This window comes from Neolamprologus brichardi, chromosome 1, assembly GCF_056152115.1.
Source record: "Neolamprologus brichardi isolate AB-2024 chromosome 1, ASM5615211v1, whole genome shotgun sequence".
Taxonomy (NCBI): Eukaryota; Metazoa; Chordata; class Actinopteri; order Cichliformes; family Cichlidae; genus Neolamprologus; species Neolamprologus brichardi.
Window position 1 is genome coordinate 27,519,274 of NC_142104.1, and position 23,203 is coordinate 27,542,476.

At 41.0% G+C, this 23,203-nt stretch overlaps 1 protein-coding gene across 1 annotated transcript; it reads right to left on the reverse strand.

Moving 5' to 3' along the window:
• Nucleotides 1-16,819: 16,819 nt before the first annotated feature.
• Nucleotides 16,820-19,665, reverse strand: LOC102781564 (E3 ubiquitin-protein ligase RNF128-like). Its single transcript, XM_006793924.3, has one exon. The coding sequence runs from the start codon at nucleotides 19,250-19,252 to the stop codon at nucleotides 18,167-18,169; it is 1,086 nt and encodes a 361-aa protein (XP_006793987.1). The 5' UTR covers nucleotides 19,253-19,665; the 3' UTR covers nucleotides 16,820-18,166.
• Between the last annotated feature and the right edge of the window lie 3,538 nt (nucleotides 19,666-23,203).

Sequence of the window (23,203 nt, forward strand, 5' to 3'; positions counted from 1 at the left end):
GGGTGACACGGCACCCAGTGGGACCCTCATCACCTGTGAAGCCCTGAGCCTGGGAAAGCCCCTGATGCTCACACAAAAACAGCCTGCATCTACCCTCAGGCAGACACCTTGTCTGAATAAGCAGAAAGCTATAATAATGATAAATTGCTTGCACCACATGCAGCAATATGTCTTCATATAACAAAGAGCTTTTTAATTACTTTTCACATTAGAAATACAAAATCAGACATAAATAACTGAGCACCTGCTTAAAGAAAAGTCATGACTGACTAAAAAGTACCATAATACGACTCTGTCTCATGGATCAGATTATACAGGGCAGTTGTAAATGCTGCTCCCTGCCTTTGTTACGAGGTTTAATTGAACATAGCTTGGCTCTGACGCTGGCTAACAACATGAAGTTAGCTCCCTCCTGCATTAGTGCCAGAGCAAATTAAGTCTGCCTCCAGATCAATGGGCTTATAGTCTATACACATCAGCACGGACAGATTTCACAAGCAGGCTGATGTATCAGCTGCCTAATTTTCTCCCTCTCTTCCACAGTCGTCCCGCCGACCAACCTTGTTTATCATTGAAAAGAAATCAGATCAACACACAGAGGCCAACGTGGAGCCAAACTTCTCCTGTTGTCTCCTCTCCTCCATCTACAGTGTATAGTTACAAACATAAAACTTGCCCTTCCTGCCCTAAACAGATCAATACCTAATGGGCGTCACACTGAGCAGATGAGCTCTCTCGCTTTCTCTCACACTCTAACCACCCTGTGTGAACACTGTCTTTTTGTCTTGTTAAGGCACATCTACAGTCTTAGAAGGCGCAGAGGACTGAAGGAAAAGAGGAGTGAGGACAGAGTGTGACGGAGGGGAGAAGATGGCACGAAAATGAGGGAAGAGATGAGTGCCAAGATGTTGCACAACAACCCCTAGTCTTTCCAACAGGCAGAATTATCATTCAGGGCAAAAACACATCAACAAAGATCCAATACCCTGGACGAGCAGGATACAGCTTAGCGCCACCCCCATCCCCGGCAGCACATACCCACACATAACCTTGAAGTTATAGCAGCACTTACAGGATATGAAGTTATTCATTTGGCTTTTGGGTTTCCTTGTTTTTTTCCCTGGTGGAAATAATCCCTAAGACCATTCCTTACTATTAAAGACTTACATCTTCTAACGATGTCTAAAACGTATGGTTTCATTCTTTCGAGCAAAAAGTGGCTCTGTAATATTGCGGGAAAGGCTGTAGCTGTTTGCAAATGTTACTCAAACTCAAAGAAGCAGTTGCACTCATGTGGAAAGGAAAGCTCACACTCTTGCAGATCTAAAGTTTTACTATTCAGAAATAATAGACGTCATCAGGTCCTTAACAGGTTCTAAAATTATTCAGATACAACCTCAGATGAACGACAGCAGTCATTACTTATTTAACCACAACTAACCCAGAATGCAGAAAGAGTGTGTGAAACCTAGTCCGTAGCTTTTAGAGCCACCTCTAGCAGCAATAACTTGAAGTGAAAGCGACTTTACCAGTCTCTCTCGTCATTATGGAGGAATACTGGCCCAGTTTTGTTTGCAGCGTTGCTTCAGTTCATTGAGGTTTGCTGGCATCCGTTTATACACAGCCCTCTTAAAGCCATAAAGCATGGGATCATTGTCCTGTTGCATGACCCAATTTTGGTCAAGCTTTAGCTGACTCTAGAATACTTTGGTATACAGAGGAGTTCATGGTTGAGGCCCCCAGGTCCTGTGGCTTCAAAAGAAACAAAGTCATCACCACTTCACCACTGTGATTGATATTGTATGGTTTTCACCAAATTTGGTATCTAGTACATGGTATATGGTCAAACATTTCCACTTTAGTCTCATCTGTCCAAAGAACATTGTTCCAGAAGTCTTGTGGCTTGTTCAGATGCAATATTTCAAACCATGCAATCCATTCTGTTCTTTATAGAGAAGTTTTTTCCTGTAAGTCCTTCCAAACAAGTCGTACGTTTTCAATTGTATTTATAATTTCATAAACATTAACATTTAACATGCTAACTGAGGCTCAGATGGAACCTTTTGTTGTTTGGAGTTTCTCCGATTTTTACGCAGTTTGACCCTGGGGGGAATTTGGTGGGACATCCACTCTGGGTAGATAGGAAACTGACTTGAATGTTTTCCACTTCTGAATAATCTTGTCACTGTAGAATGATTGACTTCAGATTGCGTAGAAAATTGTCTTGTAACCCTTCCCAGACTGATGTGCAGCAGCTGATCTAAGATCACTGCTGAAGTCTTTGATCATTGACATTACGCTAACACCTGAATGCCTGCAAACGAGGAAAACCTCTCCTTTATAGAGGCTTTCACACTTCCTGATAATCAGTTAAATAAATACATTCAATTAAGAGCATCTGGTTGCTACTAAGCATTTAGTTTTTCAAAAGCTGCTTCTGCATTTTGCTTTAGGTTTTGTTAAATAAATCTTGACATGGTCTAATACGTCAGACATAGTATTTACCTGATTTTAAGACCTGGTAAGGAATAAATAATTTCTTTATAATGTCCTGATGAGCAAACCTGAGAAATGAAAGAGGGTGTACTTTCCTGTTTACGTGTTTTGAAAATGACTTCCAAACTCTAATCTATAATCATATCAAAAAAAAATCAATATAGACTTTTTGTTGTAACAAATGTCTATATATAGCTAATATACTTAAGTACCTCAACTATTCTGAAAAAACCCAGATCAGATGTGCTGATTTTCTTTTCTTTTAGTACATACAGCCTGAAATCCATTTAGCACAGAGAATCTTCATCCATTTGGAACAACCTGCTTTCACATTACTTTTTCATGTAAATCCTCATGCATCAAGTGCTTTTAAAATCGACATCATGTGGGGAAAATGGCCAAAACCCTTTAGTCCTCATCCGTCTGCCCTTGAGAGCAGCTCTTATAATACTGGCTAGTTAGAGTAGTAGCTTTAGCTTAGCGGTTGCACCTCTGCATGATTTGGAAAGTAAAAAGGCGTCGTCTGGCCTTAGGAGCACTTCAAAAGGCCCATAGCAGTGTGAGCGGCAGCACAAGTGACAGACGCACACAGGGGGTCAATGGCTTGTGTGTGTTTGTGTGTGTAAGTGCGTTGTGTACATGTGTGTTGCTGCATAGGTGCACGCGTGTTTGCGTGTGCTTGTGCATTTGTGTTTATCTGTGTGCGCGTGGGTGTGTGCGAAGGGAGGGGAGGCCTATTAAAAAGCTGCCTGAGGAGAGGGCTTTCAGTTGGGAATCTATGGGGGGCAGAGAGGATGGCAGGGCCATTGTGTGTCATAGTTCCATCCTGAGAGCTGGAATTAGAGGCTTTCTCCTCTGCTCGACTGGAAGACTCTGTACCACCACCGACCCCATGTTTAATTAGAGCAGCTCTAGAGAGACAGCCTGGAGAGGGAAGAACACGAGCAATGAATATAAGAAAGAGTCAGATTTAACTCTGAAAAAAAAAAACATAACTGTGGGTGAAAGAGGGGGAAAGGAACGAAAATTGGATTCACACCGTTTGGCAATGCTGTGCAAGTCTGATTGGAAGCATAATGAGGTACACGATAGCAACATGATGTGAGATATGATAAAGATTAGCCTGGTAGAATTATGAGAATCTCTATGGCATGGCACTGATTGGAAATAGAAGCTAATACGAGTAACTTTCCCAGAGTGCATTTGACTTTCAAATCAATAATCTTCAACTCTTTCAGGAATCCTCACGCAAACGGGCATGATGTGCCTTTGTGGAGGTTATAGTCCAATCAAATTAGGCAAACAAACATTAATGGATGATAATGAATGTGAGCATTATCTCCAAATAAAGTGGCCATTAATATTGATGATTGTTTTCATCCCAACGCATTACAAACCGAAGCAACATCAATATTTGTCAGAGCAAATGAGAGCGAGAATGTACGTTTATCAGTGATTGGGTAGCTAAATGGATATATGGAGGAGATAAACACGGGCTGTTATCTCCTCTGCTGATGATCTATCCGTTTAAGCTTGTAAGGTTCATTAATGTTAAATGGGTTGATTGTTATAGGAGGTAAACAACGTGTCAAGTCTTATTCCAGAACAACTCATTCTGCTTAACAGAATGAGTAGTCGGAGCCATTAAGGCCCGCTAGTGAAATGGTTCGTCTTTGAAGTACTTGCTTGTTTGTTAAGTGGAAGGGTGATCAAAAGGATGTCATTTTAAATGCTGCTGATTGATTGTGTGCCTTTATATGCTCACCTGACTAGGCTTTGCACAAAGCGAAGTAGGAAAGGGATTTTTTTCCCAGACACCCATGGCATAATAGTACGGAGCCCCGCAGGGGGCATGGGAGAAAAACATTAAGACGGACTTCTCAACTTTTGCGAGATCTCGCAAAAGTTGAGAAGTCCGTCTTAATTTTTAAAGAAGTCCGATCTCGCAAAACTAACTCGGGATCTCGCAAAACTTTTGCAAGATCTCACAAAACTAACTCGGGATCTCGCAAATTCCAACAATGGCGGCAGCTACTTAGTTGTAATATTACTCTTTCTGGGTCACAAAATACACTTTTAAGATATTTTGAGGCATGAATGTAGCTGTGTAAACATCAGATACCTGCTCGGTTTACAAGACATCACATATTTGCAAAAGTGCTCCGACGTTTTCGGAGATCTGACACCCACTAGCTCGAAGCTAACGGGAAGTCGAGAACTACTACAGCCGGGAGGAACACCGCTTTCCCTGCACATCGTGCTTCGACCTCCCGGTCGGCTTCGAGCTGGTGGCCTCCGAAGAATGCGGCTAAAACTCTCGCAAAAGTCCGTCTTATTTTTTTTCTCCCATGTCCCCTGCAGGGCTCCGTATAATAGTGCAAAAAAACTAATTTAAAAAAATCTTATGGGAAAACATAGCACTACTGGCACATACACATTCAAGGTGCACCTTGATCCTGACTATTTGAGCTCTTTCTCTCTCCGCTGTGTTTAATCCTGCTGTCTGGTATGTTCCACCTGATTAATCTGATCATTCACTTCTGACAAGCCCATTTCTTAACCCCACCACCCACACACGCAAACAAGCACCTACACAAGTGAAGTGATACAAACACATGATGCATGTCACACACACACACACACACACACACACACACACACACACACACACACACACACACACAGACACGCATCCACTTGAAGGGCAAAGAAAAGAAAAAAAAACAGAGAGTGAGATTGGTGTGTTGGTTCGGTCACTCACAAGGAAAATGTCCCATCATAGCCTGCAGTTACCAGTGTCACACATCACTTCGCATGACCAGATATAAACACTGCTCCATTTAATGTCAGATTTACACACACACACAGATATATACATATACAGTATACTGTATATATACATTTGATCTAATCAAGCTAAATCCAGGAAATGTTTTTCCTATAAATAATGATCCACATATAGGCTCCTAGAGGATTTCAGTGCAGAGCCATACAGGCTATGAACTCAGCAGGAAAGAAACAAATGCAAATGTGAGGTACAGCTGTGGGGTTGAAGCTAGGTTCCTCATACAATGCCTGAACAATATTGTCCTTCACCTGCTGAGATCTAAAGGAGTAATCAAAAGGCATGGAGAGTTGTGGCGACTGATTCTGTGCAGGGGACCTCACTAACTCTGACTGACGCCCTCAGACTACAGATAAGACTAAAAGAGTGTGTGTGCATGTATGTGCGCACACGTGTGTGTGTGTATCTTCTTGCATGTAACTAAAGGAAGCATATCCCTCCCTGTGTTGAGCAATATCTCTTGCTCTCACTGCTGCGTCCCCTCTCATTGATCCTGCATTCCAAACAGTTCCTTGATGACCAACCTGCTGTTAGAGTTCTTCTTGTCGAGGTTGATTTAGCTGAGCTTGGCGGACCTAAAACTCTGAGGGGAATTTGTCTCAGTGGCTGTAAATTACATTTATTTACAAGAGGGAGAAAAATGTGGGGGTGTTTTATCTATGTTCACATTGCATCTGTCCAAACCCAGTCGGTAACTCTTTCTAATAAGTTGCTTTATAAAGAGTATAAAAGCTGGAGCTATAGACCATTAATGGAATAACTTTGTGGTTTCCAACATATGAAAACCATCTGCCGATATTTCATTTTTGCTCGTATTAAAGTTACTTTGTCAGAAATAGTAATAATGTGAGAGAGTTAGCCAGATGCGTGGATTAGGAGTTTTGTTCCATTCTGCAAACAGCAATAAGTCTGCACAGGGTCTTTTATTTTGAAAAGTCACTGGAAACTCTATGGTGTTTCGGTGTCTGACTTCCTGCCCTCCTTATCTGCTCTATGCAACTTGATGAAGGTTCTGTGAAAAACAGATTTGGTGATCATTTAAGCCATGTGGAGAAGAGAGCTGCTTGTAAAAGGCGCTGCAGCATGTCTGCAGCATGTGGAACGGTAAGGTGGAGCATCCGTGGGAAGTATGTGCAGCTGTAAAGAGAAACACCCTTCAAGCATATTATTAGTGTTGATGTTGCATAGCTTGTCCACCAGAGGGCACTCTGTAACTTCCCTGTTGGCAAAACACAACAACCAGCAGATCCAATACAGTCAGACGTGAATAAGTAAATGAATAACTACGCATAACAAAAAGAAATATCAGCTGATATATCAGAACATCAGATTGTTAAATCAACAAATGTAGGTATCTTAACCCTTTAAAGCCGGTCGGAGCGGGTACGCTCCGTTTTGCGCAACTACTTTTAAATCCCGGTAGCACTGCAACCACGTAAGCTAGCGCAATAATTTTTTTGCATATGAAACCTGAGGAGTTGTACTTACATCTTATGCCATCAGCTTGTCCTCGGTCACAGTTTCCTTCCACATAGAGCTTTGCAAAAACTGCATAAAAAGCACTTGCAGCAACAAAAACATAATATTCCAGAAACATGCTTTGCCGATCCATCAGCTGTACATAACACTTCCTATGTTGGAATAGACATCAGCGCGAACTATCACATGTCCGCCATGACCTGCCCGAAACCGGAAGTGACGTCATTTTCGCGGAAATGTAGTTTTTTACCATCAGGGCCTTATGAGCCTATACTGGTGTTTTTAAAAGTTATGTTTGACTTTATGACTCTCTGTGTCGTTTCTGGGATGCTTAGGACTAATATTGCACTGCTGGAAATAGTTTATTTTGATGCATATGCTGCTTTTTTGCAAATTTGCACTATAATATTTATTTTTGTTTTTCCTGCAGTATATAAAAATTGGTATATTTCAAAAATAAAACTATGAAGGCACTCAAAATAAATTTCCTGTGGTGGGAAACTATTTTGTGCAACTTTTTTGTATTTACAGTTTTGAGGGATAAGCCTCTTAAATTTCTCTAACTAGAAATATATGTTAAAAAAAACAAAAACAATTTTCAATTGTTTTGTAGTTTATTGTACTTTTTTGCAATTTATCTAATTACTATGCACTTAATGCATACATATTATTAAAATTTAGGCTGTAATGGTTGTATTGATGTATAGCAACTTGAAATGCTCCCAAAAATGGCTCTACAACATGTAAAAATATAATATAAGCTCTGGCGGACTTGGTTCTATGGTAGGTCTTAAAGGGTTAAAAGTACTTTTTACATAATGCTGTAATCTTATCCCCTGAAGATTCTTTTCAATATCAGACATTATGACATTGTCATAATGGCCCATTTTTCCTAGACTCAAGAACTGAGCAACCAAGCTTGGCACACAGGTGCATCTCAGGCCCCTGAAGATTATTATCTATATCACATATTATGACATAACGATGTCAGCTTTTAGTATTTATGCACCTATATCATCTTAAAAAACATCATAGCAAGGTTGTTCCTTCCAGCTGCTGTCAGACCAGCACTAAACCCCATGTATTAATTCACACATGTATACGCATATACATCCCTCCCTGAAGGACCTGTACAGCACTCGCTGTCTCAAGAGGGCACGCAGCATCCTACGGGACGGTACACACCCAGGACACTGGGTGTTTAAGCTGCTGCCGTCCGGCAGGAGGTTCAGGCTGCTGAGATCCTGGACAAACAGACTCAAGGACAGCTTTTACAACAGGGCAATAGCCCTGGTCAAATAGTTGACCTGATTGGCTACCTCCCTGGACTTTTTTAGGGGGGAGGTAACAATGTTTAAAACAACAATAACAATAATAATATTTATATTCATAACAAGGTGCAATAATAATTAATGTGCAATAATAACAGTGTGCAATACAAATACACTTATTCTTCTTTTTTTTTTATTACTAAGTTATTATACTGTGTTGTGTTGTTTGTGTTGCGTTGTGATGTGTCATATCGTGTCATGTTGTGTTATATGTAGTGCCGACGTAGGACAGTTTTCCAATTTCATTGTACTACTGTACTATGTATGACTGTGCAATGACAATAAAGAGTTATCTTATCTTATCTTATCTTATCTTATATGCACACAGTGGGGTCCAGTGTGCAATAGTTTTCAATTAGTCTGTGCTCTGTCATGCTATCGATATTCATCAACTGCACTTCCATATTTTAGCCACTCAGCATCAGAAAATATCTCACTATTTGTGTCATGTATACACACATATATTTACTTGTATATAAATTAGAGTTAAAATTATATTTATATAATACATAATTATTACACAGGTTACATTTTTCTTCTCGTTGTAAAGTATTAGTTGTTATTGGATACAGTCGACGCTTTACAAATTCCTTACAATAACTAAAACAATATCTAATTTATATCCATACTTAGGATCAAAGCATATATATTGAATTACGCATGATAATATCATGAACTCATTACTTCACACATCATTATTTTGAGAAAATGTGAGGGGTTTTTTTGTTTTCATCTCAGCTTCTCCTAAGCCACAAATCGCAGCTCTTTCTAGACCACACAGCAAACTCTCACAAAGAGCTTTGCCTGCGGTTTGGAGAAGGTGAACGCAAACTTTGCCAAGCGATTCCCTCTTTCTCTCTCATCAGTGTAACAATCCTTTTCCAGCCTGAGGCCAAGATCCTCTTTGTTTATGTAACATCACATGATGTCCTAGATGACCCTACCTGAAGCTAGGGGCTCGTATCCATTTCCCAGCTCCGGCTCTGCATCCCTCCCCCTGCTCAGGCCTTGGCTTAGCCACAGGCCAGCTATCCCACTGCTTGGACAAAGGCAGCTTCACGGGGATGTAACTCATGCTTGCACATACAGTCAGAACAAAGCCTTCAACTCTCCTCTAGCAACAACAGCGCCTCTTGTCTTGAAAACTACAAGATGCCAAATACACCATTTAATAGCCTTCTGTTATTTTAGCTGGCATAAAAACTTAAAACAGTAATTAAATCTCTTTGCACCAGGTACACTTTTAAGTCATCCTGTGAATGTTTCTTTTAATAGCGTGACAGAAAAAGAAGTCATTGTCCAAATTTTACAATTAAGATCATATCACAGACTTTTGTTTTCTGCTTGCTAGTTATCTGATGGAGTCCTAACGTCTGTAAAACTGGATTGCACCACACAGTCACAAGGAAGCAGTATGATGATAACGTTGTTTCCATAAACAAGATAAGGGCTTTCGAAACAGAAACATTTTAACGAAACAACCCCATAAAACAACCATGGTTCATCCACACCAGCCAGTACCAGTTGTGTGTAGTATTGAAATAAAATTTGGATTTAAGCAATTATTTTGCAGGTTTTCTATGTCAAAAGTTCTTAAGAAGTAACAGTCGTTTTTTACCTTTTCTATTTTTTACACGTGAGACTTGACTGATAACACATGCTTGTTATACTAAGGCTTTGCAGATGCGTGATCGTTATCTATGTGACATTAACCTGTCTGCTATTTTGGATATGACAATGTAAGATCAAGTGTTATATGGGCCTAGATAGTGGTTAGTGGCCCCAGGCCTTGCAACCATCAGTTGCCGGGGAGAAATGCATATTCACTGTTCAGTTATGAAACATCTCCCTGCCATGGCGTTGTTCGCATGCAAGTTCCCACGGTTGCTCGTGGAGCATGCTAAATTGTCTACAAACACTTGTCCACTACTTTCAGAGAGATAGTGAAATGTGAAAATGGAAACTGGACATTGTTGCCTTCAAAGTAGAGCTTCCTTTCTTTAAGTTGCGCTGTCTGCGATGCTGAGGCTCAATGCGTGCTTTGAAGGCAAACATTCCTGGTTTCCATTTTCCATTGTGCTCTTATTAAGTTTTATTGATACTTGGTTTGTAGTTAGATAGTTAGTAGTTTGAAGGCACAACGGCATCTTCAATAAAATCTACAGGCAACCGCAGCAATCTGCTAGTGACCAAAGCAAATGCAAGAAGATTTTCGAAGTAGCACCCTGTTTCCAATCAATTTCACCTACCAACAGCCAGGAACTCAACCATTTAGGGAACACATTTCCCCCTCGTTTTCCCAGTGTGTCAGGTCAACTATTGTGGACAACTCAAGTCATAAAACTAGATGAAGGCTGTAATAATCTGGAGAAACAGCTCAATTCTGCGCAGTCGTTTTCATAAAAGTATTTCATTTGGGCTTCGGCACATCAGCCTTTGAACTTAATACACTTTTCTACTTTTGTTCAAGCTAGTTCAAAATAACGTTGGGCGATATGTAAAATCTTTCCAACCAACAATGGTCCGTCCAATAACCGACGATAGGCGATATAATCGTGCGGGTGCAGCTTTTTGATGGGCGGAGCAATGTAATCACGCACGCTGACTGGTTCTCTTAGGTTTAACCAACATTATTAGCAAACTTACTCATAGGCAAATAAATATGTATATATATATATATATATATGCATATGCATATGTATGTATATACATATATATATATATATGTATATATATATATATATATATATATATATATACATATGCATATGCATATATATATATATATATATATATATATATATATATATATATATATATATATATATATATATATATATATATATGCATATGCATATGTATATATATATATATATATATATATAGAGAGAGAGAGAGAGAGAGAGAGAGAGAGAGAGAGAGGGAAGGAGGGAGATATACCTATATATATATATGTGTGTGTGTGTGTGTATATATGTGGATGCCAATGGACAGAACACACACTGGCATGGAGACTTTGTATGAATATAAATGGAGAAGAGCCTAGTGTTGCTGTAAGAGACACATGGTGGACACAGAGCACACAGGCAGCAGGGAATGCAGATGAACTGGAAAACAGAGTAGAAGGCTGCATCACACTAACAATGAAATAGAGTTTATCCTTTTTTTTTATCTCCATGATAAGGAAAGGATAAACATCACTTCTTCTGAGTCAGATTTGCTCTCATTTCATCAAACATCTCTTGCAAAATCCGACTGAAATTGAGCCATGTCCAAGCAATGACCCTTAGCATTTAAAAATTGGGACAAACCTCTTCCAGTGACTTTTATTGGTGAACCAAATGGCAGCCACAGCTTGTGGACAAACTGTTGAGGGAAGCCCAGGCAGGCCTGTAACAGATGGTCAGAGTGAACGGGTGACTGTTGACAGTGTGTGCTGTATTTGGGGACAGCGCATGGCAGAAAGAAAGAAAAAACAGAGAAGAACCTGAGGTTTCTGTTGTGCTACATTAGACATATGGAAACTCAACAATGGATGGAGGCTCACACAGAGACACACACTCAGTATAATACCTTGCTATCACAACAAGACAAGCGGCACAGCAAAACAGCGCCCGCTTAACACTAGTACCACAAGACCTGCACATACCAGTTCTTTGTTTAATGGCCTTACTTTAGCTTTTCCCTAAATCTCATATGCATTTTCCCTTACTCCCAAATCCAAACCAAACATCCTGCCCCTCCCATCAATCCCAAAGTAAAGGCTCTTTTGCATTTCTCTTTGTCCTGCTTACTCTTTGCAATTAAGCAAATGGGTCATTAGTTAAACGCCACGGGCAACAGGACACACGAGGAGTTAATCAGAGTGGATTGATGGACCACTTGCAAGGAGCCCGGCGCACAGGCGCATGTATCTGCTCACAGAAGCACATGCCCGCTTTCACAAGCTATTGACATTTCTGAAGAGTTAGCCTCCAGTAAGACGCGCATACATAAAATTACACAAAATGGCAGCAGCTGATGAAAAGCGGCCTGATCATTGATTCGTGTTGTCAAACTGTGCTGAGTGGCGGTTTCTTCAAGAGGAAACGTCGGTTGAATCCTTGCCTCGGGCCATCAACATTCAGAGGGAGACAAGAGGATATTTTTCCAGCAAGTGATGGTGCGCGGCCCAATCACCGAGGTCGAAGACTGCTGACAAATCATTTTCATGAAGTATTTACAAATACAACTATTGATGGGCAAACCACATAGGATTTGCGGATGCTCGATTCGCCCAATTCCCAATTGATACGATGAGTACGCGGCCCGTATCCAGACAGGTGTGAGCTCAGTGTTAAGCGGTCACTTAAGCTTTGGAGACAGAGGCTGATTGTGAATGCAGACGTGTTTCTCAGCCCTTTTCTAATTTAAACGCTGGTTTCTCTGAGGGCATGCAGACCATCCCTTTTTATCTGTCTTTCTGTTTCTCTCCCCTTTGTCTTGCGTGTGCAATTGTGCTGTAGATGTGTGATGGGTGGCACTCTGGTAATAACATGAACAATTGACGGGATTTTGCTTTTGGAATATGCAGAAGAGAAAAGAAGACCAAACCATCACCAGATCCCACACTGCATGGTGGAATTTTAAAGACCCATGATAAAGTTTATTCAACTGTAGCAGCTTCAATCTGCTATACATGTATTTGGTCGTGTGGAAGCTGTTACAAAGGTCTAGGAAAAACAGAAATTCCCATTTTTAGGCTGCAATAAGTAGAATCCCTTACACTTGGTGGGGTCACAGATGTTTTGCAGAAGCATGCACACATCCTAGGAAGAACTATTTTTTCTGTGAGTGACATTTGTAAATTTGTGCAGCGCATTCCCGTCAGAGCAGCAGATGTTTAAATCTTCCACCAGATAATGCTTCAGCCTGCACGAAGCATTGTCGGAGCTGCTTAGCATGTTAATACATATGCAATACATATGCAGACATATCAGTAATAACATCAAAGCTGTTAATTCTTCAAATTCACATGGTGGAAGAAGAGGAAGCTACTTTCGGCCGCTTCCTTATTCACAGGAGGTCGCCGTTGTGAGCAGATCCGCATGTTTGACTTGGCAGAGTTTTTATGCCGGATACCCTTCCTGATGCATCCCCGAAGGGATGTGTGTCTCCTCCCAGGATTGAACTGGGGATCTTTTGCTTGTTAAGCGAGCATGTAAACCCTGACACATTTTTAGTATTTAAAGAGTTGCAATCTTACTTAATTTTGCAGCTTTAAAAAGGTGGACCTGACAAATGTTTGTATTAGTGCTTTTAAATTTCTGCACACTGTCTTAATTAAAAAACAATTAACAATCATAATGCATTAACACATATATCAAGAAATCAAAAAGCACAGCTTCTCTAGAATCTAATGAATGACAAAGATTCCCCTGATTTCTCAGATAGTGAATATAATGTTGGATTAATATTTCTCCACTAGATGGCAGGCTTGCGGTCCCTTCAGTCTTTCAACACTGAACCACACTGAACAGGTAAAATGATAATTCAAAGTCAAAACTTAAAAGACTGATGCAATCCATAGATCAGATGAGTTGTTTGTTCCTGGTGTAACATGGTCAGAAAATGGTGTGACATTGCTGTCTTCCGTTGAGTCAGAGGGAACGAAATGTTTCCTAGCCACACGTGATCTCTCTTCCTTTGACCTTGCATGTCTGCGCTTTACTGCGAGCAGGAAAGAGAGCGACTAATGGCGAGCCAGCCGACATGTTGGACAGGAAGGACATGACAGAGAAGTAACAATGCCACAGCATTGGATTTGTTTAGTCGGGCGCAGTCAGCACTATCTGATCTACCAGAGGGACAACAAGAGGAAGGAAAGCCTGACAACATCGAGCGGCAGCTACAACTCACACCTGCACAAACCTGAAACAGTGCTGCTGGGGTGGGGAGTATAGATATATGCACAACACGATAAGTAGCCAGACATGAGCCACATCAGTCACCAGTAAAATATCAAGTAGGTTTTATTGAACAGAAGAGTCTGAGTCTTCTTAATACTTTGAACATAAACCTGCAGAGAAGAGCTGTGACTAGCATTCTCGATATTTTCACTTCATCACGGAGCCAGTGAGATGTGAAGAAGGGGGCTTTGTGATTTATTTGTCTGTGTAAGCACAACATAAGAAATGTTTTATGTTGTACTTCTCTCGCTAAATTGATTCATTTGTTTCTTAGTGCGCTTTTATAATTAAATTTCTCTCGTTTGTTAAGATAATTACTCAGACAGTCTGGGACAAGAGAGCCATGGACAACCACCAAGTACTGTAATTCAATTAAAGAGACTTTCTTTTGCTCCACTGAAGCTTCTTAGATAGATAGATAGATAGATAGATAGATAGATAGATAGATAGATAGATAGATAGATAGATCTAGTTTAAGGTCAATTCAAAATCCTAGCATTTGAACTTGCGTGTATGTGTGTGTGTTTGGCATATCAATGCCTCAATAAGTGGACAAGCAGAACTCCTCAACTGGGCCATTAAAGCACACTGCCAAGTAAGTGCTGTATTTCACTATGAAAGGATTTATTACTCTGTATGTTCCACTCAAGCAGGAAATTGTCCTGAAGTACCTGAAGATCAAATATGAAAGGGTGGAACCATGCAGTTTTTCCTTCTCTGGAAGGCAATTTAAAGTCACTGCAAGCATTTACTGTGTCCACCAGGTGGTGCTGCAGAACGATCCTAATGTTCACAAGGACAGATGGAGACTTACAGAGAAGCATTGTATTCATGCCTGAACATAGAGCAGTGTGTTCTTGTTTAATTGCGACAAACATCAGGCCCGAACACCTTCCACTGTCTCGTCCAGCTGCAGGCCTCCAGCCAAGTGTACTTGGTGCCATAGAAAAACACGAGATGTTTACTGTGATTAGGCTGCGCAGGAGAAGATAAGCTATCGGGCCACTACGGTAGTTAATTCCATTGTTTGATTCTTATCTGGAACTGAAGGTCAAGTGTGGTACCAGGGTACAGCCACCGACTAGTGTGCCATTAAATGAAAACCTTCTGACTCAATTTTCTCAGAACAACTACAATAAATCAGAAGAGCACCGCCGCTGAGCAGATCATGCCTCTAACCCAAAGCCAGCCAGTTGTTCCCAACATGGCCGGTTAGTTCAGTATTGATTCTCTGTCGTGCTGTTATACCACTATAACCATCTGACCTATGAAAGCTGAGCTCACAGCACTGGCCTGAAATCCAGCACACACTGCCCTCCAAGGGGAAAGGGAGCGCCATGTGAGGAAACACTTAGCTCACCCTCTGGGCTTAGGACTGTAGGACTTTCACCGAAAACGCTTGCCCTTGGCTCATGCCCTGTTAGTATCGCTGCTTTAGTCTCTGCACTTCTAACCATGCCTGCCTTGCACAACTTGACCCCACTCTTACATTAATCTTTTTTAAAAACTCCTCTTGTGACAAGTCAATCAATTCTTTGGTCAACTCACGGAAATTCTGACACTCTCTGACAATATAATAAAACAGATAGACGTTAAAGCTCGTTTTAGTTTTTGTATTCGATTTTTTATAAGGGTGTGTTATAAGCTAGTTTTACAATGCGCACTTTGACCCTCGCAAGTGGAAAGTATGACATAAACAGATGCTGCTTGCTTGCCTGAGAGAAAAATATGAGCAACAAGGACTAATTACTCACTGCTGTTTAGGTTAGTGTAGCCTCTGATCATAAGGACTACAAAGCAAGCCAAAGCCCAGAGGCGCAGAATATTTAAAAAGAAAACTAAAACATAACATTTGAAATCAAGCAAATAAACGCAAAGCAAGCAACAAGCTCAAGAATGCACGGGAACTCAAATTCATGATTATATCTTTCTGATTTTGCTTTATTGCCAACTATCGGATACCTCTGGGTTCTAAAATCAAGCAATCTGAAAAGGAAAAAACAAACAAACACGTACTTTTTGGCTCAACCTTATTCACAGCCACACAGAGGCCACGGTCTGTGGTAAAGTTATAAGGCTGACTGACTGAGTTTCATCAGGTGTCACATGCGGTCATTACTGGAATTCAATCGAAAACAAAACCTGCTGAGTGTACTGGACCTCGGCTCACTCAGGCCCCAAACCACTGACAGTGAAACCATTTTCATTAATGGAGCAAATACAGCATTTTTTTTTTTAAATGTATTTGTGTAACTATTTAGCTTGTAATACAGTATTAAGTATGCTACTTTGGGTCCATTTTGATACCCTATTGACGTTATTTATTAGCTAAACAGACTGATTATCAGCATGTTGTTTGTTTTGAGCAAAAAAATATGACACATCTTCCCAGAGCCTCCGATTTGTTTCCATGTTTGGATTTTTCCAACTCAGGAAATGTGATCACCTGAGGAGTAGTCGAGCTTGCTCGGCTTGTTCGTTCAAGCCCCGTATACTTATGTGGTATAATGATTATCCCACTGACGCCTAAGGTGTGTATGTGTGTATCAGCTCCCACCTATGCAGGAGTAATTACAATTTCACTTCTCTCCTACAGTTATCTCTGTAGAGACACATCTCTGAAAGCGAGAGGTTCCTTTACCATACTTTTCACGTTCATGTTCGTATATATATCCCGCAAAACACACACACGCAAACAAACACCACTTCACACTTCCTCGTTAAGTTGGCCTCATTTTGAGGGATTTATTTCATTCTAAAAAGCATCAATGTGATTTAATACAGAAAGTAATATTCGTTTTTTTTACATTGCAGTTTAAGACTCCTGGAATCTGTAAAACAGCCGTGAAAATGATTCGATATAAAATCTTTTTAGTACCATGATCGGCACATCCCACCAGAAAACAAAGAAGTGAAGCAATTCTTTAGCTTTATCCTTTATGGAGGGACATGGAGGGATCGTGGAAGAATCTCAAACACGTTCCTATATTTAACCGTGTGATAGATCAGAGGTAGAGCACGGGCAAAACCTGGAAGACATGTTCATCAATAACAGTGTATGTCTGCGAATGAAAATCAGCTGTACTTTCCATAGTGTGTTACCTTTATATTAACACATAAAGTTGATTGAGTGATAAGCCAGTCTCAGTGTATTGCTTAAAAAGATAGTACACAAAATAATCACAATAATTACACAGTAATTCCCCCGTCCAGCAGCCAAGAAAACATCTTTGGAAGAAAATTATCTACAATGCAGATGCCTGTTTTATACATATATATAGATAGAGAGATAGGTAGATATGTCTATTACAACATGACTGCATTACATTTCACTTCTGGTTGTGATCTGACTGAACATGAAAATTTTTTCAGCACACTGTCATGCTATGAGCCTCTGGCCCTCAGGTGTTTTATTTGCCCGAGAAATGCATGACATGCAGTGTTTCCAGACAAAGGCGTGAGGGTGAGGGTGTGTTTGCAAATCCAGAATGAAAACCCAGATGCAAATGGCAAAGAAAACACTCAGAAAAAGAAAGGACAGTCATTAGGACAAAGCGGATTATGAGAAATACATTTGTATTTCAGTTTAAAGGAAAAAGAAACGTTTGCTGTATATTACTGCGAGCAGCCCAATATTGAGCCTTTTATTGGAAGAAATTTGGCCCCACTTTCTGATATTTATATTCGTTCCTAACCAACATCAGCTGCTTTGTGCCTATGCAAAACAGCTATCTGACATTGGTGTCGCTCCACGACTGCTCAATTCAATTCTAATGAGCTGTGGATTTATGAACACACCCACTGTTTACAGACTCACTCCAGAACAGAAAACAAAGAAGAAGCTCTGACATTTAAGTGAATGACACACATCCGTTGACATTTTAAATCCTTGGATTCTTTTTTAAATCATTTTATCATGTCCACATTGCAAGATGAACATTGTCTCCTCTGTTGATAGATTAAACTTTGATTCCACTGGATCACCGTGTGCCAGAAAAATATCTCTTTGAAACAGGGAATTTAACTGTGTCCTGATTTGTGTTTTGTTTTGTTTCCACTGCTGCTGCTCATCCCCTCGCAGCCTCTGAGTCTTCCTCGAAGGCCCTGTTGTCATAGCGATGCTGCTGTCTCTCCGGGTCGAGGCTCCCTGGGTCAGTCAGTGGGACTTCATACAGGGCGTCTCCTGTCACCGTGATCACAGTGACATCTGGCGGTGACTCAGCAGAGAAGCTCTCTTTTCTGTCGTCCTCAACGCCCAGGGCCTTCAAGATGTCGCACTTACACATAGGGCAGGTTCGCCTCTCCAGCAGCCAGGGCTCGATGCAGGTTTTGTGGAAGATGTGATCACACGTCAGCACGGTCACCACATCGCCTACCTTGTAGGATTCGATACAAACGGCACACATCGAGGAGTCCGAGCTGGTCTCCTCGTCCCCTCTCTTGAGCGTGCGCACCTGCAAACGCTTAATTGCCTTCTTCGCCTCAGATTTCAGTCGCTTCTCGTTGCGCTTGCTCATGCTCATGTTGTAGAGACGGTTTGCGGAGATGAACACAAAGTAGGCGATGGACGCTGCGGTTACAATGAAAAAGGCAATGGACAGAAAGTAAAGCCAGTATGTGTCCATCCAGGGTCCGTGAGCCATGCCTTCACTAATTATCATTTGAACATCAATCCCGTTTTTCACCAACCTGACAATCTCCATGCCCTGAGTGTTACCAATCATGATCGCCACAATTTCGTCTGCATCTGAGTGTGCCATGTGTGTAGTGCTGTTTCCACTGCCGTCCACATTGTACACAACAACAGCAGCTGCTCCGAGGCGTTTGGCAGCATTGATCTTCTCACCGAAGGTGCAGTTGCCTCTCTTCACCAGGGCTATCCACGGTGGTGAGGTTTCGTTGCGGTTGTACACAGGATCTGGGCCACAGCCTTTGGGGTCTCCCACGGGAAGCGTAACGATGCCAAAAGCTCTTGTCCTCAGAGAGTTACGGCCATACAACCCACACTCACAATATTTCTCCTCAGTCTCATTGTAGCTGTTCACAAAGCTTATTTCCACGTTGGCAGTCCAAAATACAAAGGTAGCTGAACAGTGAACAAGCCCTGACAAAAACAGCAAAAGCAGCAGAGGTGGTTGTGTCTTCTTACCCATGGTAACACTGTTCTTGAACAAGAGGAAGTCCTCTTACTCAGGCTTATTTAGCGTCTTCAAAACTTCTTTTTTTAAAAAAGAAAACCTCCCACTTCCTGGTCTGTTCAAGTCTCAGCAGTCTCAATCCGGCGATAGTTTCACCAAGCCCGCTGTCTTCAGTAATATGAGACGAGCCTTTGGTAACATAAAACAAGCTACGCGTCAGCCACTCACCTCTCGTTATCTTCCTGAACCTTGAACACTGAACACTCCCCGCAGAGGGCAGGGTGTTGCTATTCAACAAGTTGAAGTACACAAAACGCACAGACCTATGCTGTTTCCAGAGCCAAGGAACAACATTCGAGAAGGAAAGACATGATAAGCAAATGATAACGAGACTTTCATAAGGCAGGACTGTGACAGCAGTAAAAACTGCCGCATTCTCCTTGCATAATGATGACAAAAGCAACTCAGCCAGTTTTTCTAGTTTGACTGGTTTCCTTCCTCTTTTATCTGCGGCTGCGATCATTGTTTTGTTAAGGTGACAGGCAAGTTTTGCACCTCTGCCTTGTAGCTATTGTCTCTAATCTACAAATATAGTCTACTGCATATTCTACTGCAGTAGACTAATGTTGCTGAATATTTTTACAGGCTTACGAAAAAAAACTGAGTGAAGAGGATAAGACTTTTGCACACGAGAGTAATGTTTTTCCATTGTGTTGATACTGTAACTAGAGACTCATCCACCACTGCAGGCATACCAGTGACAACTGAAATAGGCACTGTCAAGTTTCCGCTGTATCTTCTTACACACAAGTGAAAGCACACAAACACTAAGAGACAGAAAGGCTTCAAATGACAAATTCGATGGTGAGGTTGCTGTCCAGCTTGATAGTTTACCTGAGATTGAGACTGGATTGAAATCTGCTCTATTTCATTGAGCCATTTTTACCTTAATTCACACACACGCAAAGAATGTGTACACAATGCGCTATTAAATAATCCATTTGACTGGGGCTAGCTCTGTAAATAAAAGATTGTGAGATATTTCCTTTTAGCACAGCTAGAAGTCACAGTTTCTGATAACAGGAACAATGGTTCTGCTCTGACCCTTAAATTCCAGAAATATTACCCTGTCAAGTTATGAACACGCACTCCAAAAAAGATCTCATGTCTTGTTCAAGTTAATAAAAACAGACATTCCTCTGTACAGGTGAAGTTTGGTGTTAGATTCTAAAGGTATCCTGAGACTTTCTGATCTAATACTGGCATCTGCTGGCTGGTTAGTGGTGTGGTCAAAGGAAAAGACAAACCTCCACCAAGCTAGGTGAGTCAGATTGACGTGTCAGCACTGGTCACATGTGTGCATTTGCTTATATTTTAATCCGAAAAAGAATAGTGATTTCAACAGTATTCAGTGATGTTAGTTTGATGATGAACTTAAACTCACTTACTTTAAAAAAAATTAAAAGAATAAAAATAATGAAATTGTAAAGAAATTAATGGAAGCAGTATGGGGGAAATGAATTTGTACTAATTCACTCCTAAAAGGTTAATTAAATAATAAAAGATTAAACAGTATTAAGTTGTTATTCCAATAAATGAACAGAGTCATTAAAAGAGATAGATACTTATCAACCACTTTATTAGGTACACTTTGCTGGCACTGAGTTGGACCTCCTTTTGCCTCCAGAATTATTGTAATTCTTCGTAGCACATTCAACAAGGTGCTGGAAAAATGTCTCAGAGATTTTGGCTCATATTGACATGACTGCATCACACAGTTGCTGCAGATATGTTGGCTGGCTTCATGTGCCACCACATCTCAAAGGTGCTCTACTGTATTGAGATCTGGTGGCTGTGGAGGCCATTTGACAGCAATGAACATGCTGTCACTGCGGTCGTAAAGGGATGGCTATGGTCATCAACAGCTAGGTTGAGGTGTTTTAATGACACTCAGTTTTTATTACGCCACTATCAGCCTGAACCGCTGATACAAGGCTGGATGGATGCACGCTTTCAGGTTTTTTATGCTATATGCTGTCCCTAGCATTCAGCTATGTCAGCAGAAATTGAGACTTTACAGGCCAGGCAATATTTTTTAAATCTTCTCTTGGAGCATTTTGGTGATTCTGTGTGAAGTGTAAACTCAGTTTCCTGTTCTTGGCTGACAAGACCCGGTGTGGTCTTCTGTAGCTGTAGCTCCTGTATTTCAAGGTTTGACATGTTGCATGCTCAGAGATGCTCTCCTCTTTTGGTTGTAATAAAAAGTTACCTAAGTTACTGTTGCCTTCCTATCAGCTGAAAGGAGTCTGGCCATTCTCCTATGACCTCTGACACCAACAAGGGATTTTCTCCCAGAGAAATGCTGCACACTAGGGATGACTGTGTGGGAAATCCCAGTAGATCAGCAGTTTCTGAAATACTTAGTTCAGCAAATCTGGCACCAACAACCATGCCATGTTCAAAGTCACTTAAATCACCTTTCTTGCCTGTTCTGTTCAAAGGCACACTTGCAGAAACCCTCTGAGGGCAGACTAGGCCTCCCAGTTTTCAGGCAATATTATTGGGCTTGCAATACCAGAACGTGGGTTTTCTGGAACCGTGTTTCAGCTGTTCCTGCTGTTCAGAAGGGCTGTGGTCCTTCCTGCCCTTTTAAAGAGGCGCACAATGCTAAATCCACATTTTGTACGTCACTTGATGCTATTCTGTTTTCTAAGCCAAACATACCTACCAATTTTTTTTAGCAAAGATTTTGTCCTAGCTCAATTCTCTTCAGATCCTAAAGCAAGTTAGGGGTGCTTTGTGCCAGACCTATCCATTTATGCCCCATAACTCCAAACCTTTCTTTTTTACCTGGCTTGATGGACCCTGTGTATAAGCATTGGTCAGAATTAGGTCTCCGCACTATTAAGGACGTCTACATCGACAGTTGTTTTGCTTCATTTGCTCAGTTGCAGTCAAAATTTATGCTTCCCTCCACTCATTTATTTCGATACTTACAAATCAGGAGTTTTGTTAAACACTCTTTCTCCCATCTGGATCAGCCACCTGCTCATAGTGACTTCTGTGATTATTTGATTGAAATCCCAAACACCTAATCAGCCAGTTTACTACACGTTTTACACTTAAACCACCTACAAACCTCACCAAGGATGCTTGCGTTAAGGACATGGAAGTAGACATATCGGACACTTTGTGGGCCAATGGGTTAAAGAAGATTAAAGAATGCTCTGTTAATGCCAGATTACAATTTACGCAGTCCAAAGTCCTTCATCGTTTGCATTTCTCTCAAATAAAGCTAGGCAGCATCTTTCCATCTATTTCCTCATTGTGTCATGAAATGCAAAGCAATGGAAGGAACCACTGGCCACCTTTTCTGGTCTTGCCCTACACTTTTTTGGGCAGAGATATTTAATATGTATAACTGGATTTATGACTTAAAATTAAAGCTGGATTGTATACTTGCAGTGCTAGGCTGCTCCCTAACCTCACTGGCACTTAGACGTCCTCTTCAGAAACCCTTAATGTTTGACATGATTGAAGCTAAAAGCTATTGTAGCTATTCTTAGAGCCTGGAAATCACCATCTCCTCCCTTGTTTAGGGTTTGGCTATGAGAGAGGATTGCATGATTGTATATTGAAGAGGTTCATTATTGTCTGGCTGAGACTCACTTTAAATTTGTTGAATTCTGGGGCCCTTTTCTTAATCATATTATGGGGATTCAACATAAATTTTAACGCACTTGACTGCACTTTGTGTTTATGTGAAACCGCATCTCTGCCGGACCCTGATCCCTTTCTGGACTTGTTGCCCATATCTTTTGGACTTGAACTCTGTTGCCCTGTCTAACTTCATACAGAAGATCATCTTCTTTGGACACTAGCATTTCTCTTTAACTTTTGATTTGGACTGGCTAACCGGTGGGGTTTTTTTTTTTCTTTTATTGTTTTCCTGTTCTGTTTTTTTCC